A 24683-nucleotide genomic window follows, 5' to 3' on the forward strand; every position below is an offset into this window, starting at 1 on the left:
GGCAGCCTTCCCGGACTCTTTTCCAGGCTGTGTCCAGAGACACAAAGTTCTCAAAAACCAGCAGGGGCGATGTTACGACAGGGAGCGCGCCAAGGTGTCTTTTCTGAAAGGGCAGTGCGCTGTTCGGGGGGGACCCGCAGGACACAGCTCATCGGCCCCTCCCTCTCGACCGCGGGGAAGGAGCGCGCAAAGCAGCGCCCCCCTGGACTCTCCTCCGCTGGGCCGCCGGAAGGGTGCTGCCGGGAACAGTGTTCAGTGGGCTCGATTTACGGACAGCTGGTGCACATCGTGCGGGAGGAGAGAGGACGGAATGTCGTTAGGCAGAACTAAGTTTGGCTGAGAGGCTGTTGCTCCCGTGCGGTCGAATCCAACGAGGAGACTGCGAGTTTGTTCACTCTGCGTTCTCGGGGAGCCCAACCTCCAGGGGCTCGAGCCTGATGATCTGAGGTGGAGCCGATGCCATAACGGAAATACACTGCACAATAACTGGCATGACCGTGAATCATCCCCGACCAACCCCCAATAACTGGCATGACCGTGAATCATCCCCGACCAACCCCCAGCGCTGGGCCAAGGAAAACCATCTGCCACGGAGCTGATCTCTGGCACCAAAAAGGCCACTGCTCTTCCCAAAGGGCACCTCGGAAGCTGTTGGTGTTCACTCGCTCAGTGGTGCCCAACTCTCTGCGACCCCCTGGACTGCAGCACGCCAGGCCTGCCTGTCCACCACCAACTCCGGGAGTCCACCCAAACCCATGTCCATCGAGTCGGTGACGCCATCCAGCCATCTCATCGGAAACAGATTTCTATTTTTCTTCTTTGAGGGAAGAAATCATGTCTTATTCACTGTTGTGTTCCTAATACCTCCCCAGCACATGGTTGGCACCAAATACATACTAAAAAAAAAAAAAGTGGAATAAAAATGAGACTCTTAGAAGAAGTGCTCTGATAATCATGTTGAATAAATAAATATTAATTGCAGGTGTAATTAGCCCAGAAATGCATGGGGGTGGGGGGTATGCCAATCTTTTCTGGCTTTGCTCTTGAACCCTCACAAGCCTGGAGGAAAGGGGTCAGGAGTTCTCCAGCCCCAGAAGCTGAAACTGCACTTCAGTGACTACCTGAGGGGTGGTTTCCTAGAAGCAGACTGGGCTTTTGTGCCTTTGATTTATAGAGGGAGGGCCTCCCCTGGTGTCCAGTCACCTGCTGATGCAGGGGACACGGGTTCGATTCCGAGCGCCCCCACGACGGAGCCCGTGCACCGCAGCGAGAGCAGCCCGCTCGCCACACCTGGAGCCAGCGCCACGGCTGTGGAGGGCAGCAACTCTTCATATCGAAGCAAGAAAGTTGGTGAAAAGGAAAACCACGTAAACTCTCTGCACCTTCCATACATCTCCAGATCTACAAACGTCCCATTTTGCGTCAGGAAGCCAGTCTCAGCACCTGTGCGTTTGTGGGTGAAGCACCGTCATAAAAAGCAGAAACCTTTAATTAAGCGATGAGGCGTGACTAACAGGGGACAGAAGAGTAAACGATGAGCGTAAAGTGAGAATTCACTTAAACCGACACATGCTTTTTCTAAGTGCATAAAATCAGCCACCTACAAACAGGGGTGCATCTCCTAGCGCGTCTCCTTTTTGAGAGTCCCACCTCAATATTAATATGCAAGCACAATGCACATTAAAAATAATTTTTGCTATAAAAACTTGAAAGTTTTTTATAGTTTGTTTTTGAAAACAAACTATATTTGGCTCTGAGCAGCTTACTAAGTTATGGTTGGCCATGATTTATCAGCAAAAGGAAGTCTACTGCAAGATATGTTTTCAAAATCACTGATATCTGAATAAATACCAAATTTAACTATGGCTGAAATTAGCAGAGTGCAATGTTTTATACACATTTAACTAATTTATCAATTTTGATTTTTTCAGTTTTCTTTTCCACGCTCTAGAGCAAACACAGAAGCTTTTTCCAGGTGGCAAGAATTTTTCGTAGGCTCTTAAAAAGTTCTTGATGAAAGTGAAAGAGGAGAGTGAAAAAGTTGGCTTAAAGCTCAACATTCAGAAAACTAAGATCATGGCATCTGGTCCCAGCACTTCATGGCAAATAGATGGGGAAACAGTGGAAACAGTGTCAGACTTTATTTTTCTGGGCTCCAAAATCATTGCAGATAGTGATTGCAGCCATGAAATTAAAAGACACTCCTTGGAAGGAAAGTTATGACCAACCTAGATAGCATATTGAAAAGCAGAGACATTACTTTGCCAACTAAGGTCCATCTAGTCAAGGCTATGGTTTTCCCAGTGGTCATGTATGGATGTGAGAGTTGGACTGTGAAGAAAGCTGAGTGCCGAAGAATTGATGCTTTTGAACTGTGGTGTTGGAGAAGACTCTTGAGAGTCCCTTGGACTGCAAGGAGATCCAACCAGTCCATTCTAAAGGAGATCAGCCCTGGGATTTCTTTGGAAGGACTGATGCTGAAGCTGAAACTCCAGTACTTTGGCCACCTCATGCTAAGAGTTGACTCATTGGAAAAGACTCTGATGCTGGGAGGGATTGGGGGCAGGAGAAGGGGACGACCGAGGATGAGATGGCTGGATGGCATGACTGACTCGATGGACATGAGCCTGAGTGAACTCCGGGAGCTGGTGATGGACAGGGAGGCCTGGCGTGCTGCGATTCATGGGGTCGCAAAGCGTCGGACACGACTGAGCGGCTGGGCTGAGCTGAACTGAACTGAGCTGGGCTGAACTGAGCTGAGCTGAGCTGGGCTGAGCTGAACTGGACTGAAAACTTTGCTCTTTCACGGTTCTCTGTCTACAGAACCTAAAAGGTGCACCGGATGTGCCCACAGAGCGTGTTGTAACCAAAGGTAAAGTCAGAGGCTAGAATATTTATGCTTATGTAGTTATCAGGGCCTCCCTCGTGGTTCGGGAGTAAAGAATCTGCCTGCCAAGCAGGAGACTCGGGTTCAATCTCTGGTCTGGGAAGAGTCCAGAGAGAAGGAAATGGCAACCCTCTCCAGTGTTCCTGCCTGGGAACTCCCACGGACAGGGGAGCCTGGCGCGCTACAGGTCACGGGTTCGCCAAAGAGTCGGACACAACAAGGACCGGACAGCGCAGCAGCAGCAGATCTCAGAAACAGCCTCGGGTGTGACAGGCGCTCTCCACGCCTCTCCGAAGCTGTGACGGTGGACCACGGACACGAACGCTGATGGACTAAAACAGGGCCGAGCAGGTCCTTTGACAAACACCACCCCCTTGGGTACTGTGGGGACTGTGAGCCGCTGGCATCTGACACGTCTACTGAACCGGAACGAACTCGAGCCGTGAGGACTGAAGAAACACTGAGACTCTCGCCGCACAGTTTCAACCCTGAGCGCCTGGCAAGGGGCCGGGAGGCAGACGGCCATACGGAACAGGCTGCGACCGGCAGCAGAGGCTTCAGACCAGCCACCAGATGAAGGGGCCAAGGAGCAGAAAGCCTCAGACCTTGAAACACTGGCCAGGTTAGAGACCGTGATCAGCCCTGAGCCCTGAGCGCGCTTCCAGGTGGAGTCACGCTCCAGTCTGCAGTCACACACACGCAGATGCAAGCAGACATATGCATTTTATATACGTGCACAGCACATTATTGTTAAAATGTTCACATCTATATACGCATTACACATATAATTTAAATGTGTACATAGACAGACAAACGTGTATAGCTTTAGTAACCTGCACTGGTGATTCCAGTGAATGAAAACAAAAGCAATATTCAACCCAAGAAATTACTTTGACGTGCAAAAGGTTTAACATAATGTATTATCCAGTGATTCTGAAACCTAGCTGTTTATTAGAATCAGTAGTCATTTTAAAACTACACGTTCCTAAGTCACACCCAAGACCACTGGTATCTGAATCTCTGAGGCTAAAGCTCGGGAATGTGCGTATTCAAAAAACCAAGAAAACAGAAAAGGACAGCTTGGTCGCTTAGGTTGTGGAGCGGCTAGTGTTCAGATACAAACATGTCAGCCTTGGCCCCAAAGGACAGCGTTGGAATCAGAGTGCAAGACAGATATCATTTGTATGTTGTCTCCTAGTAGAAGCATCTTTAAAGCCAGTAATAACAAGAAACTAATTCACTAAGTAATGGTTCTCTCCTCAAATGGGCCATTACCCAAGTAAACGTGAAATATAATCAAAGAAACATAGTCTTCATGTGTGAACTATCAGCTTCTACTTCATCAAGAAAGTAACCCAAACTGAGCTCCTTCTGCCCCCGAAACACTGGGCGAGGTGTCTTTGGTGATGGAGTCCTGCTTGTTAATATCTTTACTGAAAGAGTTGCCCATATTAGCAAAACCACTCTAACCTTTAATATAGTTTTGTGGAAAGGAAGAATGCAGTGTCGGAGTCTGAGAGTGGATTAGAATCCTGCTGCAGTGCGTGCCGGCTGTGTGGCACTGTTTGCCTTACTTCAAATTTCCAAGCTTCAGACTCTCTGTGTCTGTAACGGGGTGGCAGTGCCCAGCGTTTGTGGTTACCCTGAGGACTGGAGAACACAACATTTGTAGAGCGCTGCGCCTAGTCGATAATCAATAATAGTGGCTGCTGCTCTTTTTATTAAAATAATCTGCCAAGTCCCAGCTGCACACACTGTCGTCACTGTCATTGACTGGGGGAATGTTTTTCTGGGATTTTATAAAAACCTGTCTAGACCCACGGAAAAGAAAATCAAATCATTCTCTCCACTAGCTTTGTGCTAGTTTTTTGTATTTCCTCTTCTGGAGGAGGAAGATACTCAAGGGGGTAATTATCATGAATCTTAGTATTTAACAAAATATCCCTTAGATGAATCTCTCATCAGAGCTTGACATTTATGATAGAAATTAAATCCAGATCGCTAACTCCAATTCAATTCTTCAAGGATATTTTGAGCAAGCACCACCTGCTTTGATGAAGTGGGACATTCATCACAGATACAGCCTTTGTGGAGTCACTGAGTCGGGTCTGACTCTTTGCAACCCCATGGGGACTGTAGTCTGCCAGGATCCTCTGTCCATGGAATTCTCCAGGCAAAAATACTGGAGTGGATAGCCATTCCCTTCATCAAGGAGTCTTCCCAATCCAGGGATGGAGCCCAGGTGTCCTACATTGCAGGCAGATTCTTTACCGTCTGAACCAGCAAGGAAGTCCTTGGGTACATAAAACCACATAAAAAGGAAACACGGTCCAAGGATCCTTTCAACATGGACTCCAAGAAAATTAAACAAGAAGAAGCCACTTGCTTTTTCTGTAGACTTTCTCTGTCTCTCTTTATTATTTTTTTTTGCAGTTCATTAAAATCTTCTAAGTTACCTTAATAATGTCAAGGACAGGCATTATAGCCGACTGTACTGTCCTGACTCATTAGCTCTACACTGAAAATAGTGAATACTCATACCAGCTAGAGTTGAATTTTTACATAGAAATTCCTTATATGAAGGGCTTTCCCGGTGGCACTAGGCAGTAAAGAACCCGCCTGCCAATGCAGGAGGCCTGAGCTGTGGGTTCAGTCCCTGGGACAGGAAGATCCCCTGGAGGAGGGCACGGCAAACCACTCCAGTGTTCTTGTCTAGAGAATCCCGTGGACGAGGAGCCTGGCGAGCTACGGTCCATGGGGTCACAAAGAGTCGGACACGACTGAGCGACTTAGCATGCCCTGATTTGAATCAATCTCCACAATAGCTCTGTGGACTCAAATATTATTTTTCCCACTCAGATGAGGAAAGGGAGCCTTGGACACTTAAAGTGACTGGCTCAGCGTCCCATGGTTAGAGTTCAAACTCAGGCCTGGCTGACTGTCCAAGTCTCTGATATTTACCACTGGGCCATCCTGCTTCTCCTAACCACAGGTTCAGCATAATTCGTATGCAGAACTTTAAAACAGAATTTCCTCTTTTACAGATGGAACGGGAAGCCTGCGGTTGTGGCATGAAAAGGGAGGTGCAGGGAGCGGTGGCCCGGAGTAAGGGAGGCTTTCCAAGGGCAGCTTTACTTGGAATTCCAAAACAAACACCCTTGGTACAAGAGAGGAATCAAGACCATCTTCCAGGTGCCATAAAATATGCATCTCCCGGTCATTTTTATTACTTGTCTCTCTGCCTTCTTATGAAACCGTAGTAAGAATTGGGAAAAAAATTATTTTTTTAAAGTTTCTATTTGGAGTGGCTGACGGCTGGTGGTCTTGGGTGTAAGTGAGCCTCAGAACTAGAACAAAGGTGGCTTTCCTTTCTTTCTTTTTCAGTTCAAATACTTATCATCCATGTCTCGCCTGTTTTTCCTGGTTTCTCTTAGGACCGCTTGGATGTCCAGGGTGGGGGCAGAGATGTCCAGCCTACATCAGAGGAGCCTAAAGACCATGGGTGGGCCCTGGGGTCACAGACATCAAGCAGAGAGGAGGATCGAGGCAGAAGGGAGGGGGCGAGACGGACAGTGGAAAAGAAAGAGGGATGAGGGTGCCGTCGGCTGGATGACGCAGGGTGAAAAAGGACGCCGCGCCCACCCGGCTGTTCGGCCTGCTCGCACGCTGCTGCTTTACACGGCGGTCCTGCACTGAGCCAGAGGCTGAGGCTGCTTCAGGGAAGAAATCCAACTTCTGCTGGCCTTGCTTACGGCCTGAGGCCCAGGGCTGAACATGAGCTGCCTCTACGAGTCCATGATTCCCCTTGGGAAAAGCCAGAATAAGCTAGAAACTTTAGAAAGAAAACATGTTTCCTGTTTAAAGAGGAGATGCTTAATCCCCTCTTTGTTCTCTGCTAAACTCCCCTCCTTGCAGACTAAAAGGAAGGGTGACATCTGCCCAGGTGAGGGACGCCGGCCTTTCCCTAAGCCGACAAGCAGGGCCTTGATCACAGTTCGGGGCTGTGAGTTCTTAACTCTCAATAAGACAAAGATTTCTTAAAAGAAGGGTGACCAGTAAGGGACAGCCCGACACTGACTGTCAGAAGAAATGGGCCATGGCAATGATGCGAAGAGCTGGCTCATTGGAAAAGGCCCTGAGGCTGGGAAAGGTTGAGGGCCAGAGGAGGAGACAGGACGGATGGACGTGAGACTGAGCAAACACAGGGAGACGCTGAAGGGCAGGGAGGCCCGGCGTGCTGCAGCTCGTGGGGCCGCGAAGAGTCGGACACGACTGGGCGGCTGCACAGCAGCGATGAACGGATGAGCGGCCTCAGGCTTCGGTGGGGCTGTCGAGTCGCTGAGTCATGCCCGACTCTTTGAGACCCCATGGATGGAAGCCCACCACGCCCCTCTGTCCATGGGATTTCCCAGGCAGGAGTCCTAGAGTGGGTTGTCCTTTCTCTCTTCAGGGGATCGTCCCAGCCCCGGGATGAACCCATGTTGCCCACACTGGCACGTATCTTTTCTTGCCACCGAGCCCCCGAGAAGCCCAGCAAGTGGCTCCAGTGCTTGGCCTAACAATGAGACAGCTGCCTCCTGATTTCCTGCAAAATGCTTCCCAGAAGTGGCTCCTCGGGTGTCTCGGCAGCAAGCCTCCCCACCCCGAGTGTCTGCTCTCAGACTGGCTCCTCGGGTGTCTCGGCAGCAAGCCTCTGCACCCCGAGTGTCCTCCCCACCCACAGTGTCCTCCCCACCCCGAGTGTCCGCTCTCAGAGTGGCTCCTCGGGTGTCTCGGCAGCAAGCCTCTGCACCCCGAGTGTCCTCTCCACCCCGAGCGTCGCCTCCCCACCCCGAGCGTCTGCTCTCAGAGTGGCTCCTCGGGTGTCTCGGCAGCAAGCCTCTGCACCCCGAGCGTCCTCTGCACCCCGAGCGTCCTCCCCACCCCGAGCGTCCGCTCTCAGACAGCTCTGTGCCCCGGTTGCCGCCTTCCTCGCCATGTTCACCTCTCTGCTCTCCTTCCAGCGCAGCTGTGCCCACGGCAGGGCAGGAGTGAAAGCGAAGTCGCTCAGGCGCCTCCACCCTGTGTGACCCTGTGGACTGCAGCCCGCCAGGCTCCTCCGTCCATGGGACACTCCAGGCAAGAACACTGGAGGGCCACCAGTTCCTTCTCCAGGGGATCTTCCTGACGGAACCCATGTCTTCTGTATCCCCTGCGTTGCAGGCGGGTTCTTTACCACTGAGCCACCCGGGCAGCCCACACGGCACACAGCATGTGCTAAACTAAGATGCGAGCTCAGCTAACACCTTATTAAACAAGATATTAAGCATAAAATATATATGCTTCAAAAGAAGCACAACAATGTAAATGAATACAGCAACTAACACCTTATTAAACAAAATATTAAGGTGATGAAAATATATATATGCGGTCCCTCCCTCAAGCAGAGTAGGCATTCCAGGAGACACTACTACATATTATTATGTGTTAATGATGCCCCAAGAGTTGTACGCTGGAATAGTATGACCTTCAAATATCTTTCCTAAAGCAACTGGGATAGGGTTTGCACAATTTTTTTAACATTAAAGTTTTAATGAGTTAAATTTTTCTTTAACTTGTTTAAAGAATGAATGTTCTCTGGAAACCAGCTTAAAAATGCAATTCCCTTCCCATCCACAGATTTTTCAAAATAGGCATTAGAGGCAGACTGGGGGCAGGAGGAGAAGGGGACGATGGAGGATGAGATGGCTGGATGGCATCACCGGCTCGATGGACGTGAGTTTGAGCGAACTCCGGGAGCTGGTGATGGACAGGGAGGCCTGGCGTGCTGCAGTCCATGGGGTTGCAAAGAGTCAGACACGACTGAGGGACTGAACTGAACTGAAAGTTTTACTTTCAAATTGAGAGAAAGAGGGAAATAAAACCTATATACAGATATATTAACACTTTATTAGGCCTTAAGACTTTTTATCCTATAGAACCAAACATGTTTGGAAGAATGGCAACATGTTTATAAGAAATCTGTGTTGGCATAGTGGTTTTAAAAGAAGTCCAGACTCGACTGATCTGGACACTAGCCCAATATGTTTGCTTTGGGAGAACTTTTCCAAGACTAGACTCTGCATAGATAAATCAAGGAAATTCACTGAACCAAACCTTTAGAACTGCTGTTTTCAGAGCTTCAGGAATCACGGAGGCACCTAGGTGTGTAACCACACAGGATCTTAGTCTAAGTCCTTTTGCCAAAACATATAAACACCTTCAGACACTCCTTCCACATGCCCATGAAACCTACATAAATCTCACTTCCAGAGAATGCCTCTTTTCAGATACATTCACCTGGACGTGCTTTACCGACTAATCCCATTTGATGGATGGAGACTTAACCGAGATTTTAAGCAAATGAAAGTTGAATGTGAAACCAAAAAAAAACACAAAACCAACATGGAAGGAATTTAAATTCCCACACCTGCACCTCTATAGAAAACATTTATTTCCTTATTCTTGAGCAGTATAGCCAAAGGCAAGCTGGTCTGGGTAGAGAAATACGTCCCCCAGCTAATCATTTGCTAATCTGGTGGGCTAGCCATCCCCTGTGATATCAGCGAATGTCACTGAACGTGCTGTCCTTTACTGGACTGGATCTAAGTGGAGGCCACTGTATATAATCCAATCTTGAGAAAAACTGTGCAGCTGCCAGCGACCTTTTGAGGAAGACCAGTTTCTCTCTCTTGCTGAAAATATAATAACTTTCTATTGTCTTCCTGTAAAAGCTCAGAATCCCTGGTCCGAAAAATAGAAGAGATGATGTCAGTGAATTTGTGTTTACCTCTTCGGCTCCATCTCTTGGCAAGCTCTCCGTACCAAGGCACGTGCACACACGAGCACACACAGACACACGCACAGACAATGCACTCTCCCCTCCAGCCATGCCGAACCAGGCCCGGCGACGGAAATGCCCCACCTTCTCGCCAGCTCCACCCCTCCACACGCCGCGCATGCTGTCCTCTCCGCTTGCAACAGCTGTCCCGGACTTTCTGGCTGATTTCTCTCCCTCACTTGAAAACCAGTCTATATGGTGCCGCTTCCAGGAAGCCTTCCTTCCCCAACCCTCCAGGTCTGGCTTGGTTATCTATTCCTGTGCCCTACAGGGCTCTGTGAATTCTCCCACGATAGCATACGTTTCTTATTTGGTTCTGTTTCCCCCAATAAGCTCTAAACTCTTTGAGGACAGAATCCCTCAAACCTGGTTCAGTGAAGACATGCTGACCAAACAAACTCTGGATGTTAAGTCAGCCCTCAGCCACCCTATACTTTCTTTTATTGCCGCCCACTTGAACAGGTTCCAAGAAGTGGCTGCTGATGTGCACTAAAGACATGGGGACTACTGCAGAGAGTCACCATCCTTAAATTCCAGTTCTTAGGATTCCTGATTTCCTTTGGGCTTGCTCCTTGAGAATTTGAAACAATTGGAAAATCTGTTAGACGAACGCCCACAATTCAGTGCGAATTGCATTCAGCTTCTGGGAACATTCAGAAAGAGGTGCGGCTGATTTGAGAAGGTCTGCTGAAAGTTTCTGGGTTTTGAGGAAAGTTGTGGATATGGAAGAGCACCAGTTAAGGTAAACAGGTGCAGGATTAGTAGAACGTAGATAGATGGGAGAAAAAATAAAGGAAAAAAAAATAAATAAATAAATAAATAAAACACATGGTCTGACTTCCCTGCACAGAGCTCGCCAGCAGCAGAGACAGACTTGGTGAGAAAGGCACTGCGCTAATGGGCAGTCTTGGGCAAATCCTTACCCTCTGGCCCGGGGAGCCATCGCGTCCTGGTGAACCAACACTGCCTGGGACACCCTAGACAGAGCAAAGACAGGAAGCTGTCAGAATCATGGAAACCAATAACCCTCTCAGCCAGCTTCCCCGGAATAAATCAGGCCTCCAAACAAACCTGAAACCATAAGGGTGAAGCTTTCCTGACTGAGGACACGGCACCCAGAGCTTATTCACCGGAAGGAAAGCACATGTTCCCCATCGGGGTTCACCCAGGGCGGCGTCAGGAGGACCCTCGGGTGGGGGCCAAAGGTCAACAAATACAGGCTGCTGTTCCTCAGCATAGAAACTGTTCACTGCTTAGACCACAGCGGGCTTCAGAAGCGATGGTCCTTTTTCTCGGGAAAGCTCTAGACTGAGAGCAACGGAGTAAAAATATAAGGATAGTACCTGTGGGCCCGGCAATCCGGTATCTCCTTTCTCTCCTTTTTCACCTGGCATTCCCTGGACATCCAAAAGGACACGGGGGTTAAGTTCACAAAAGGAAACGGGTAAGTCCTTAGTCCCTTCTTTTCCTCTGCTGACTCTTAACATTTTCCACATTAAATTGTTTCTACACTAACATCCAAATACAGCATATTCCACTTCTCACATAAGCTACACAACTTATGTAAGCATGCTTACAGAGTAGAATGTTTATATTTCAGGACTGTTTAAACACTGGCACACAATCTGATTTAGTTAAGCTTATACTGTAAATATATGAGCAGAGTCTTGAATATTTCAGTATTATTTATAGCTTAGATGCTAAAACTTGCATCTATATATACTTTTGTTTTGTTTTGGCGAGAAACATATAAAAAGGCAAAAGCAAACACGATGCCTGACCTGTAGCAAGACCTCAACGAATTCTTAGTATTAAGTGTAGCTATACAAACTGGCACGTTAAATAAGAATAATTCATTCACGTGTAAATGACTCTGGGAATGAAGACATCTGAGCTAGGGACACACAATCATATGCACAAGAAGATTTGCTAAGAATGTATTTCAATCATTTACACTAAAAATGTACTTAAAAATGTATATAATGGCACAAATACTAATTAAAGAGACTGGTTTTATTCCTTAAATCTAGATTTCTCTACTAAGTTAAATGAAAATCAGTGAATGGAATGGAATTTGCTTTCAATGGTTCAAACAGCTCATGTGGCTGTAAAGAGCGTATCATCCATAATGTTAAAGTCGTCGCAGCCCACTTTGATGGCCTGTCGAGATAAAGATCTAAATAAATGGCTTCTGCGGTTGTAGCTCCACGATCACTACAAATGCAAAATGACAAACTTGGGTCGTAAACACCTGCCACTTTCCAGGTTTTATCATACCCACAAAGGACTTGGTCGAACAAGGAAAAGTAGCCGTACGTGTCAAGCCCCGCTTTCTTTTCTAGACAAATCATCTGCGGCTATACCTACTCCCTGGGCACGTACGTAAACGTAAAGGCCCTGTTTACTGAGTGAAAAGCTGGCTTATGAATGAGCTTTCGCTCATCAGGCTCGTTTCCCAGTCCTTACTTTCAGAGGCTGGAAGAGGCTGTGGATCATTACTAGGGGTGGAAGACAAAAGCTCATTCTCTATAACTCACAGGGAAGTGAGAACAAAACCCGCCCGAACCTGACACACAACTCACAGGCATCCCTTGAATGGAGAGACCGCTGGGTCCCTGGGGCCCTGGGGGGCCCTGAGGTCCGGGAGGGCCCGTTTCACCCCGAGGGCCATCTGGTCCCTGGAAGGCAAGAAGGTCACACCAAAGGTAAGTCAGACCTCCTGGAACCCAGAAATATCTGCTACCCGATATTCCTGCTGAGCACATTTATCTTCTAGTTCATTAACTTTCCTCAGACATCAAACACTCACAGGACAAGAAGACACAAAGCCTCGGAGGATTCGCCTCCCAGGCCTAGATTCATCAGAGAACCCGGAGACGAAAGGCACAGTAGCTGCTGCAGCTTTATTTATGAGGCTTCCACAAACAAGAACGCTGTGCCAACAGTGTGAGTAATCAGACCCCCCACACTGCACCGCAAACCCGAAAGAGGCAAGCGGTGCAAGACCACCCTCTTGGCCTGCGAAGGTTCCCACCACCCAGCCAGACATTCCCTCCCTTCGTTACTGTGAACTGTCATCTCTGGGGCGCTGCTCTGCGTTTATCGAAGGTACTGTGGCACGCAAGAGATGGGGCCGAGTCAGATACGTCGCCTCTGCCTGAGAAAACGTGCCACAGTCGCAAAAGTGAAACAGGACAGCAAAGGAGGCCTCGTGTGGTCTGAGAGTCGAGCTGGGTGGTACCCGGTTCATCCTCTCCAGCCTTCCTTCACCGACCCCCCTCGGCCTCGCCCCATTCTCTCTTACCTTGTTCCACTTGTCTCCAACTTTCTACTAAAAAAAGCTGCAGTGTTCTCTCCTCCATGAATAAATGCTGTGCGGATTTAATAAGTGACCGGGTAGAAGCAGTAAAGCAAGCAAGATGGCTGGGGACGACGCAGAGCAGCACGGTGCAGGTGAGACAGGCGGGCAAGCGACCAAAGGCCTGAAGCCAAGGAGCTGGGGCTGACTCTCACGGCAGTCGCGCAGGACTGCAGGGCTCAAGGGTGTGATGTGATCCAGCGTAACTCTAAAGAAACGAATCTGGGGCAGATATGAGGAATCAATCCAAAACATCAGGCCCCTGGAGCCAGAAATAGAGACGACGGGCAGGGCCTGAACTCGCTTAGGCTGGGCGCCTGCCACGCCTCAGGTGCCTTTGCGTGAAGCAGGGAGAGGTGTGCCTGGACCGGGATCGGCAGGGTGTGCTCCTGAGTCTCAGCCTCTGTACGGGGTACAGACGGTTTGGTGGCCTTGGGCAGTGAGAATGGAAGGTAGGGCTGTGTGTCTGACAGCGCGTGGTGGGAGGGAGAGGAGTCCAAACCCTGAACAACAGCCGGGAGGACTGCGGCCTGGCTGCGACTTGGCGCTTCCCCTGAGACGCATTGCCGGGAGCCAGTGTGAGGAATCCTGCCCGTGACAAGGTCATGCGGCAGGGATCTGATGTGCAAGGTCGAGTCAGATCTCAGGTTTTCCCCCTGGTATTTCCTGAGCATGTACCCCCCAAAAAATAAGAATATGCCTGCCTTCTTGTACTGTACTTCTCCACTCTCCTGACACACTCTGGAAAAAGTCAATTCAGGGCTTTAGTCTTCTGCATTTGAAAGGGTGTATCAATCCAAAAACCCCTCTGATGGCTTTCTAGCCTGCCTGCAGGACAGCTGCGCATGTGATTGTTTGGCAGGAGGCACAGGAAGCTTAAAACATCCTAGGAATGTAGGGGCTGCCGAGGAGTCGAAATCATTTAGAATAGGACTGATTAAAGGTTTCATTTGCTGAGCCAATACTTGCTGCCAAATTTTCATATTCTTTATTTGTAGAAATAGTTGGTATATAGAAAAACAGGTAGTAGACCTGGTATTAGCAACACTAGATCTTTGAGTTAACCCAGCTTCTTTGTTATAACCCACTTCGCCTTTGTTCTGTAGAGATGCAACTTTAGTGCTTTAAGGAGATGCAGATTAAAGAAAAACACTTCAGGGGAAACGAGATTAACACTGGTTAAGAAAGAGAGCCAAAAAGTGTTAGCAAGCCTCTGGGCCAGAAGCTAATGTAAATCACCTGAGACCTTTTGTATACAAAAAGATATACAGAAAGGGTCAGGACTGCTGCCCCTGCGTGACTCTGTGTCTTCCATTATGTAAAATTTAGGGTATATAAACACCTTTTGAACAATAAAGTTAGAGGGGGTTTTTGCACAAACCTGGCCTCCCCCTGTGGATTCTTTCTCTTGCTCCCTCCCTCTCCTTTTTGGGCTGATCCTTGGAACGTGGAGGCTCACCGAGTCTACTTACTTGCCCCGGCTTCTGAGACCCACGCGGAGGGAGCCCAAGGCGGGGCACCCTCCGCTATTCAAGCGGGCGCCTGCGGCCCAGCGTAGACGGTGCAGGTTCCTTGTCTGGAACTTACATTGGTTTTCCACGTAAACCAGGTTAATCAGCCTCTTTTCTCCACTACATTTTCCTCTACACTATTTCTTCCTAATCTAATCTTATATTAATAAATAAAAACGTTTTTCCCCTCGCCAACACCGTCCCCGCTTCGAATTCCCTGGATCCACCGGGGCTGGACCCTGGCAACGCATCTTTGTTGCAGACAGAGGAAAGAGGACCGCAAGAGCAAGAGCCGCGTGAGCAACCGAAGCGCCCGGAACTCCGATGCTCCACCTCGGACCCAGAAACCTTGTCACTGAGTTAGGGCGTTTCTTCCGGTGAAAACACACAAGCTTCTAAGAATAAGGGGAAAGGCCTCAACACAACTTCCATAAAAATATAAGAAGCTTTACCACGGCACGTGGCAGCCTGGGTGGGAAGGGAGTTTCGGGGAGAATGGATGCATGGACATGTATGGCTGAGCCCCTCCACCCGAAACTATCACAGCACTGTCAATCGGCTACGCTCCAAAATAAAATTTTTTAAATTTAAAAAATATATAAGGAGCTTTAGATTGCCAAGGGTAACTGTCCCTTAACTCCCCCGCCTGGGGATGAGAGAGCCTCACCTTTAGGCCCGGGTCACCTCGCTGCCCTTTCGGTCCTCGGAGTCCTGGGCCCCCCTGGAAGAAAGAAGATACGCATTAGCACACAGACAAACATGAAAGCAATACAGCGCATTCGTTTCCCTTAAGAATATGGGTCATGTGATTCTTATTTTGCACAAAGGCCAGCACGTTCTGTGATGACATGTTCGCTACGTTCCTCAGCTGGGGTCTGTCCCCAGATTCCCCTCTTCTGGTTAATGGTTTCAGAGTCTGAGCAGACTTTCTATGCTAAATCCCTTTAAATTAAAAAAAAAAGCTACAGGATCTTTTCATTGCATGTGTAAGATTACTGCTATTAATACTGCAAATAATAAAAAAATACTGTTAATCTAAAATTATATACATGTCTTATACCATGACTTTGAGATTAAATTATTTAATTAGATTGTATTATATTAAATTGTAAAAAGCTATAAAATAGTAACAATTTAGTTCTCTTTATTTATATCATAAAAAGGTATTTAGTGCTTCTGAAACTTCAGTTATTTGCATTTTCCTCTTAAAGTTTCTGTCACATTAATGCACTACCTGTACTATCATTTAGCAGTATTTTCTTTGTACGTATATGTACATAACACGTAACACAATAAGTATGTATATATGTGTATATTCTGTCTTTGCAAACATTCTTGTATATGTGAGCATAACACATATGTAAATATACTCAGGATATTTTTTACTTGACTCTTACTTCACTTAAATCTACTTCAAAAGCAAATATTATACACTATAGCAGATGGAAAAACATATTACTTACTAAGAATGTGAGGCAAACCTGAAAATATACTATAAATAACGTTACTAAACTTGGCTAGATTTTGTCCCTGGTGCCCACTGTGAGTAGAGGGTTTGCTCTTTATTAATAAGGGGCGTGAGTAAGGGTTAGAAGGTCACATGGGCACCAGTCTAAGAATATTGCTTTCGGTTGAGTAGAAGATGAAAAGATCATTGAAAATGGAGTGGCTTTCTCATTGAGTGAGTCCATTTGACCTCCAGCTGTGTCCGTGACCACTGATGAGCCTTCTGTTACCATCAGCCCTTGCCTCCCTTGGGAAAAGACTGGATCAGGCGACAGTCAAGGCCTCCTCCAGTTCGTCTGAAGCACTTACACTCACTCCCAGCACCAGTCAGCTGCTTATCTTCCAGATTTTTAGCATACAGTAATCAAATCATTATTTAACTTCTATGCAGAGCACATCATGAGAAATGCTGGGCTGGATGAAGCCCAAGCCGGAATCAAGATTGCCGGGAGGAACATCAATAACCTCAGATATGCAGATGACACCACCCTTATGGCAGAAAGTGAAGAACTAAAGAGCCTCTTGAAGAAAGTGAAACAGGAGAGTGAAAAACCTGGCTTAAAGCTCAACATTCAGAAAACTAAGATCATGGCATCCAGTCCCATCACTTCACGGGAAATAGATGGGGAAACAGTGGAAACAGTGTCAGACTTTATTTTTCTGGGTTCCCAAATCACTGCAGATGGTGACTTCTGCCATGAAATTAAAAGACACTTACTCCTTGGAAGGAAAGTTATGACCAACCTAGATAGCATATTGAAAAGCAGAGACATTACTTTGCCAACAAATGTCCATCTAGTCAAGGCTAAGGTTTTTCCAGTGGTCATGTATGGATGTGAGAGTTGGACTGTGAAGAAAGCTGAGCACCGAAGAACTGATGCTTTTGAACTGTGGTGCTGGAGAAGACTCTTGAGAGCCCCTTGGACTGCAAGGAGATCCAACCACTCCATCCTAAAGGAGATCAGTCCTACGTGTTCTTTGGAAGAATGATGCTGAAGCTGAAACTCCAGTACTTTGGCCACCTCATGCAAAGAGCTGACTCATTGGAAAAGACCCTGATGCTGGGAAAGATTGAAAGTGGGCAAAGAAGGGGATGACAGCAGATGAGATGGTTGGATGGCATCACCGGCTCAATGGAGGTGAGTTTGAGTAAACTCCGGGAGTTGGTGATGGACAGGCGTGCTGGGGTGCTGTGGCTCATGGGGTCGCACAGAGTCAGACACGACTGAGCGACTGAACTAAATCAAATCATACTTTATGTAAGTGCACACGTCTCTATAGGAAGTATTACCTGTAGTGTCTGTGGTATTATTCGGCACATATAGATCACATATGTGACGCAACACTTTTCATATATTTCTGAGTTAACTTAACATGCTTTTCCATAACATGACATATAGATCTAACTTACTGTAAATGAGTTGCATAGTTGTCTGAACAACGAGATAATTTGTTTAACCATTCTTTCATTATTGGAAATGTAGGGCATTTTCCCCATAATTTGTTACTGTCTAAACAATACTATAATCACCATCATTATACCTGCCCTAAGTACAAATTTTATAATATTTAAGATATCACCGAGGAGAATTTTAAATGAAATGTAATAAATAGGCAGATATATTGTCAAACTGCTGCAAAAACACTGCACCAGTTTATTCATCTGTTAGGAGTTGACGAAGAGAGTCTGTTTCCTAAACTTTCGTCAGCACTTGGTATTTTCAATCCTTACATTTTTATGAAGCTGGTAAAAATAATATCTTGCTCCCATTTCAATCTTCATTTCCCTTAAAGACTCCTGTGATTGAGCATCTTTTCACAACACTTGTCCACTTATGTTTTATCTCAACACAACTGCCAGCTTATGTCCTCCACCCAGTTTTCTACTGGGCTACGCGGCTTTTTCTCCTTAATGTGCAGAGACTCTTCACATATTTGGACACTGCATCCCTAACTGCTACAGGTGATGCAAATGTTCCCCAGCGGTGGCAGGCACTGTCGGTCGGTTAGCAAAGCCTCTTTCCTGACATCCTTATCCATCTTCCTTTTCCTGCTATAAAGACAGAGACTTGCTTGCCCAGCCTCCAAGGGATGGGTATATTGACTGGTTTGAGCCAATATGATCAAGAAGCTGTAAGTCTAAAGAAAGCAAATTTGGAAGCTGGAACAAGCTTCAGTTCAGTTCAGTTCAGTTCAGTCACTCAGTCGTGTCCGACTCTTTGCGACCCCACGAATCGCAGCACGCCAGGGCTCTTGATAAAGCTGTTGAGCAGCCATATTTTCTTGGGACCATCTACCTCTAGGTCTTTTGCTGAGCAAATTATGAATGTTCAAGCACCCCAGGGACGGGGGAGCCTGGTGGGCTGCCGTCTACGGGGTCGCACAGAGTCGGACACGACTGAAGCGACGTAGCAGCAGCAGCAGCAGCAGCAGCAGCAGCAGCAGCATCCCAATGATCAACATCACTGCATTCGTCAAATTTTCTGTTCCTTGCAAGAAGCCCAGCACATTGCAATTAACATACTCATTCTGGCACACCTTTTTAATTGTGTTTGTTCATCTTAAATGATTGTCTTTTAGGTTTGTCTTGAAGGTTTTGTCCAAATGTGGCAATTTGGCTCACAGATACCAGAGGTACCAGGTCTACAAAATCCAGGAACCTTTTTATACTTCTAACTTATTTTCCACCTGATACCTAACCCTCATCGTGGAGTGGGTGACAAGAATTCAACAAATGTTTGTGGATGTGAAATTTCATCCTTTTAATAAGAAAGGGTTAGAGGAGGCAAAAGGAATACGGTTCTTTCATCCATGGCGCCCCATGGCTTTTCTGGAGTTTTATTGGCACCTATCACTGGGTAAATTCTTGAGTGAGCAAACAGCTGCAACTGTGTTAAATCATCAGACAGGGTTTATTGCCCACACTGGGGGGTTGCTGCTTTTATTTCTTAGTCTCTATGCCATGTCTGACTCTTTGCGACCCCATGGAAGAAGCCCGCCAGGCCCCTCTGTCCATGGGATTTCCCAGGCAAGAACACTGGAGTGGGTTGCCCTTTCCTTCTCCAGGGGATCTTCCCAACCCAGGGATGGAACCCAGGTCTCCTTCATTCAGGCAGATTCTTTACCACCGAGCTACCTTGGAAGCGGTACTGTTTGGGACACTGCCTCTTCAATAGTTTACTATGCTTGAAAAAGCCAGTGGCTTTTCTCGTTTGCCTCTTCTTTCCCCGCAAGTCAGAGCTCAGCCCTGCTTTCCCGCTTCTCTGCTGCTTCTTTCCTCAGTGCAAAGTTGACTCTTAGGTCACACATAAATATTTTATAACTTGTTCCAGCGGCATTGCAGATGAAGAAAACTTGAAAAGCCTCCAGCTAGAAAAGCTTATTAATGCTGTTTAAAATAAAATAAAGGCTGTTCTAATTAAGAATTGAACCCTTAAGCACCTAATGGAAATGAAACAAACCACCAGAGCAGCGGGCATCAATGAGGCTGCCCCAGGGAGGGGAGCTGGGGTGGCTGAGGTTTCTGGAAAGCGCGCATCACACAGCCCACACAAGGCAGTGAAGAGGGCGCCGGGCTCCATGATGAGCAGGGGGTGGGCAGAACATGAGCGTGATTGTAAGCGGAGGAGCTCAAAAGGCCGCAATTTGAGTGAGCTAGAACAATCACAAAAAGTCTCACTGGCAGGTGGAAATGCAAGATTTTTTTCCACTTTAGCTATGGGAGGAGTAAATGTCTCCACTAAGAAATACTAACCAGAAACTGATTCTCATGCAATTGAGGAACCAGAATTTACTGGTTTTCAGCTGGTTTCTACGGCCAGGATACTAACAGAAGCAGACACATGTGCTCTCTCAAAAAATACAGCTCAAACATGGGCTCAAAATATTCCCAGAAAGTTTCAGGTAATGCAAACTCAAATATACAACCCCCCAAAATCAGAAAGACACGTGGGAACAACACAGCATGAGTAAACCTACCAACAAAACAAACGGCAGAGTCAGGACCACACAGGGTGCAGATACGGAAACGGTCAGAGGATGCAGATCACACTGGAAGCATTTAAAGAAAAAGGTTTTGAAAATGTTACAAGAGAAGAAGAGGCTACACAAGTGACCAGAAGGTTTGAAATGGAACCAAACATAACTTCTAGAGAAACTAAATATGATAATCACAATCAGAAACACAGTGCCTAGGTTAAGCAGCGTATTAAACAGAGCTAAACACAGCACATCAGAAAGCAATTTTGAAGCTATTACACAGAATAAAGCCTGGCAACACAAACAGAAAATAAATTAGAGGTTGACAAGAGAGTAAGAAGAGGTTAAAAAGACATGAGAGTAAAATGAGAAAGCATAGTGCACACCCAGCTGGCGTTTCAGAAAAACAGAGACGATCAGAGAGAGGGGAACTAAAGAGAAAATGACTAGGAAAACTCCAACATGTATCAGAAACATCGGTACTCAGATTCATAAAGCCCTCAATGTTCCAAGACTGCAAAACAGCAGCATCCAAATGTCCTGTAGTGAAACTTCTGATCATTAACGACAAAAGAATCTTAAACTAATGGAGGAAACACTTCTCACAGGAAAATGACAGTTAGTGGAACTGGCAACCGACTTCTCGAGAACAACAGTGGACGCGACCTGCTGCTGCGGCTAAGTCGCTTCAGTCGTGTCCGACTCTGTGGGACCCCGTGGACTGCAGCCCACCAGGCTCCTCCGTCCCTGGGGTTCTCCAGGCAAGAGCACTGGAGTGGGTTGCCATTGCTTCTCCTAATGGAAGCGCTAAGACATCATAATAGCGTCTACGGAGTGCTCAGAGAAAATACCTGCCAGTCCAGCACTGCACTTCCAGTTTATTAGTTTGGAAAGCCGCCTGACTGTTTTATGGAGGTCAACAGTAGCACTTAAGCAACGTAGGAGATTTATTATTCTCTCATATTAACTCTGAGCTGTTCGGTGTAGTCAAGTGGCTTTATCGCGCAAGGCCTTTGCCTCCCTCCCTCTTCTTGCCGTGCTGTGCCCAGCAGCGTTGCTTGCCACAGAGAATCCACCCCCTCATGCTCAAAGGAGGGCATTCGGCTTCCATTCAAGAGCAGCGTCCAGGGTGTGTGCATTCACCTTCTCTCTCCCTGGCCAGAACTTAGTCACGAGGTCACCTTTACTCGCATAATTGCTAAGAAATCAAGTCTCAAGCTGAATGGTCAAGAAGTTGGCCATGTACGCAGCGGAGTAGCTTCTACTAAAAAAGAAGCCGTAGCGATGATTCAGGGGAAATTAGTAGCCTTTGTAACAACTATCAAATAACACTTAAGGTCAAATGAGGCAAGACTTACCGGTGGGCCCGCTGGTCCCAGAGCCGCTTTATTGATTTCCGAACAGGAGCAGGCGTGCGGGAGCTCTGGGCAGGCCTCCTCATCCCTCTGCAGAGAAAAAGAAATAGCATGACTATTAACAAGATGCTCTATACAAACGACTTTACGACTCAAAGGAAACCTTTGGAGACACTTCAAAAGAACCCTTCAGTGAGCATTAGTCTAGAAAGGCAGAGAATATTCCCACAAAACCTTTTCTTTAAAGAAACAATGAATGGGCGTCCAGCAAGGCACTAATCATCGTCGTTATCAAAGGATGCTGACAAAACCAGCTTGGGAATCCAGGTGAAGCAAGAAAGGCAGGAGTGGGGGCGCAAAACCAAAACCCCGGTTGCTATTTAATTCAGCGGGTTAAGTGGCTCTCCATGGACTGAAGCTCCTGAAAGCTTCCTTAGTGCTACAACAGGTTTCTCCATTTCAAAGGATAAAGGAAACTTGTAGGAATAGTCCCTCAAAACAGCTGCATCCACACTAAAACCAAGAGCCAAGAGAAAATAAAATGGCGGTTAAACACATCACACACACACCCGCAACAATTTCAACTACTGCTCACATTCCGTGGCTGAAAGTAAGACCACCACCACAGCACCAGCCTAAAGCTTTGGGATAAGAGGTCATTTCCTCCTGGAGAATTCTGATGCCAGGTGACACCACGAGAGAGCTGGTTTAGGTCCGACTGAATATGCCTGAATGAGTTACCGGCGTGTAAAGAAAGACAGAGCAGCGGTAAGCCCTACCGAATGATTCGTGAATATCCCATTTGGAGCAACAGCCAGGATGTCTGCCCTAGGATGAACAACTAGAAAGGTGCATCAGTCCCTCTGGATAGAGAAAGTGAGCTTCGTTTTCTCAGATCTTGGGGAAAGGTACTGTTAGGGCTGAACAGAGGACAGATGATAATTAAACTGTCAAGCTGAAAATACTTTCAGGCTCTGAAATATTCACAACAGAAATCCAAGAGTCTGAGCAAACATCCTTTATATGCTTTTCTTCAAATGTTGGACAATATTCAAAAGTTTCAGCTCATTGCAGGAAAGGAAAACCCTGCTAACGTATCTGGCTTGATACCTGGGGCAGCTTGAATGAGATACAGACTTAAGAATCCTGAAAGATCCCCCAAGCAGGCTGACAGCAGGCCTCCTGCCTATGGTTTTGCCACCGCTGTCTCCATCTGAGTCCTTCTACCACGGGACTTGCACACCTTCAGTGACAGAAAGGAAAAGAGCAGCTCGGAGAGGGCAGGGATCTTCCTAGGAGACACGGGGATTACACTCTGCTTCGTGCAGGGCAGGGTTCTGGGTGCTTCCTTACAATCCCCACTCTACCTGTCCTTATGCACAGCATCGTAGTGTCTCTGCTTTAATCCCTCACCATAGTTTAATGGAAACTTGTTTTGATGAAAAAAAAAGTCACTCCCTTCTCAAACAAGTCACCACACATACGTGGCCTAAGGCAGATGAGGTGAGCAGGTGTAAGGTCTTAAACAAGGAAACTTTTTAGACTTGATGAAGTCTTCCCCGTGACCATGCTCCAGGTTGAACTATGACGACATGACTCCCGTCCAAACCTAACAGGGTCAACATTTCAGCTCACTGGTCCTGAAGATCCTTAGGTATGAACAATCCCTTTTTAAATACACAGTCACCCACCCTAGTGAGTTACATTTGGTATTTATAATGAGAAAAGGTTTACTTTTCTAGCAGCTTTGCCTGACTTAAATAGATTATGACTACGGTTCCCAGATTGTGTGGAGAGAAGGCCTGGGGCATTACAGGAAATTCACAGGGGCCCTCTGAGTTTTTTTTTTTTTAAAGTCAAGAGACACAGCAAAATTCGGTACCCATTGGTACCCATTAGCTCAAGGTATAATAGGTCACAATTTCAACACTAGAAGGGACTTCCCTGAAGTCCAGTAGTTAAGACTCCACGTTTCCACAGCAGGGGGCCATGGCCCAGGTTGGGAAACTGAAATCCCAAAGACAAAAAGAAACCAACTTTGTAAATTTGTTTTATCAGCACTTGCTATGAAGGAAAGCAAATACCACAGGAAAACCAACGTGGAAAGGAAGGGAAGGGGGGGGGCCTTCCCTGCTGGTCCAGAGGCTGAGACTCTGAGCCCCCAGTGCAGGGGCCAGTCGGACCCCTCACCAGGGAGGGGGTCCCGCCTGCAACTAACGGTCCCCATGCTGCAGCTAAGACCTGGCACAAAGACATAAATAAATACCTTTTTTAAAAAAGGAAGAAGTGAGGGTGGCGATGTCCAATCAGATTCCGAGATCTGAGAAACTGTGCATTCTCAACAGGCACACACATCCCATTAGTAAGTAGTTGTGGTTGTTCCAAAATAAGTATATCATTTTATAATTTTGATCTACATATTAATATATTGGTGTTTCATACAGCAGAGTTTTTAAGATACAAACACTCATGAAGACGTTCGGACCTAATGGCCTCATATACGGAATTATTAGGTATTTATTTTGGCTCTGGGGTGCCATGAAAAAAATTACTGCAACAGCAAAGGGTTCGTGAACCATGGGATTTGGGACCATCTGGACTCTATGCACGTGGCACCCTGTGTAGCTGGGCAGTCCCCACCGTGCATGTCAGCGTGTTCTGCTGATTCCAGATATGCCTCCGTCTTAGCTGCTTTTTAATTCTCATCATCATCATCATAATGGATTATCTGTGACATGAGTTTTGTGAAATAGCATTTCATTTTCAGCACTGCAATTAAATATAACTTTAGAAAATTTCAGCAAAGAGAAATAGCCAAAGAAGAACTCTTACCAGGGCAGGAAGCTCACAGCATTTGTCTTTATTGGCCCATGATGTGGAACAAACAATGTCAAACATCTGTAACTGGAACTGCAATTTGAAAAGAAAACCGGCATTCAGTGAAAGATATACACCATATATACACTGTCCAGTGAAAGATGAGTTGTGTTTATAATTATAATGATCCACAGTCCTCGTTACATAGTGCTGTTAGCCGCTCAGTCCTGTCTGAGTCTTTGCGACCCCGTGGACTGCAGCCCGTCAGGCTCCTCTGTCCATGGGATTCTCCAGGCAAAAACCCTGGAGTGGGACGCCATGCCCTTCTCCAGGGGATCTTCCCCACCCAGGGATCGATCCTGGCTCTCCTGCACTGCGAGCAGATCCTTTACCACCTGGGCCACCTTACACG

At 46.9% G+C, this 24683-nt stretch overlaps 1 protein-coding gene across 4 annotated transcripts in view; it reads right to left on the reverse strand.

Annotated features, from left to right (window-relative positions):
* COL14A1 (collagen type XIV alpha 1 chain) overlaps positions 1 to 24683 on the reverse strand; it is a 227420-nt gene that overhangs the window by 48584 nt on the left and 154153 nt on the right. For 3 of the 4 annotated variants that reach the window (XM_018058141.1, XM_018058140.1, XM_018058142.1), the window contains exons 35-40: positions 24287 to 24364; positions 21458 to 21544; positions 15283 to 15336; positions 12329 to 12424; positions 11090 to 11143; positions 10670 to 10723 (exon numbers count right to left, since the gene is read on the reverse strand). In XM_018058141.1, coding sequence (XP_017913630.1) covers positions 10670 to 10723; positions 11090 to 11143; positions 12329 to 12424; positions 15283 to 15336; positions 21458 to 21544; positions 24287 to 24364 — 423 coding nt within the window. Of the gene's footprint in view, positions 1 to 10257; positions 10318 to 10669; positions 10724 to 11089; positions 11144 to 12328; positions 12425 to 15282; positions 15337 to 21457; positions 21545 to 24286; positions 24365 to 24683 lie in introns of those variants that run through there. The other variant, XM_018058143.1, reaches the window with a different exon arrangement.

This window comes from Capra hircus, chromosome 14 (assembly GCF_001704415.2).
Source record: "Capra hircus breed San Clemente chromosome 14, ASM170441v1, whole genome shotgun sequence".
NCBI classification, from domain to species: Eukaryota; Metazoa; Chordata; class Mammalia; order Artiodactyla; family Bovidae; genus Capra; species Capra hircus.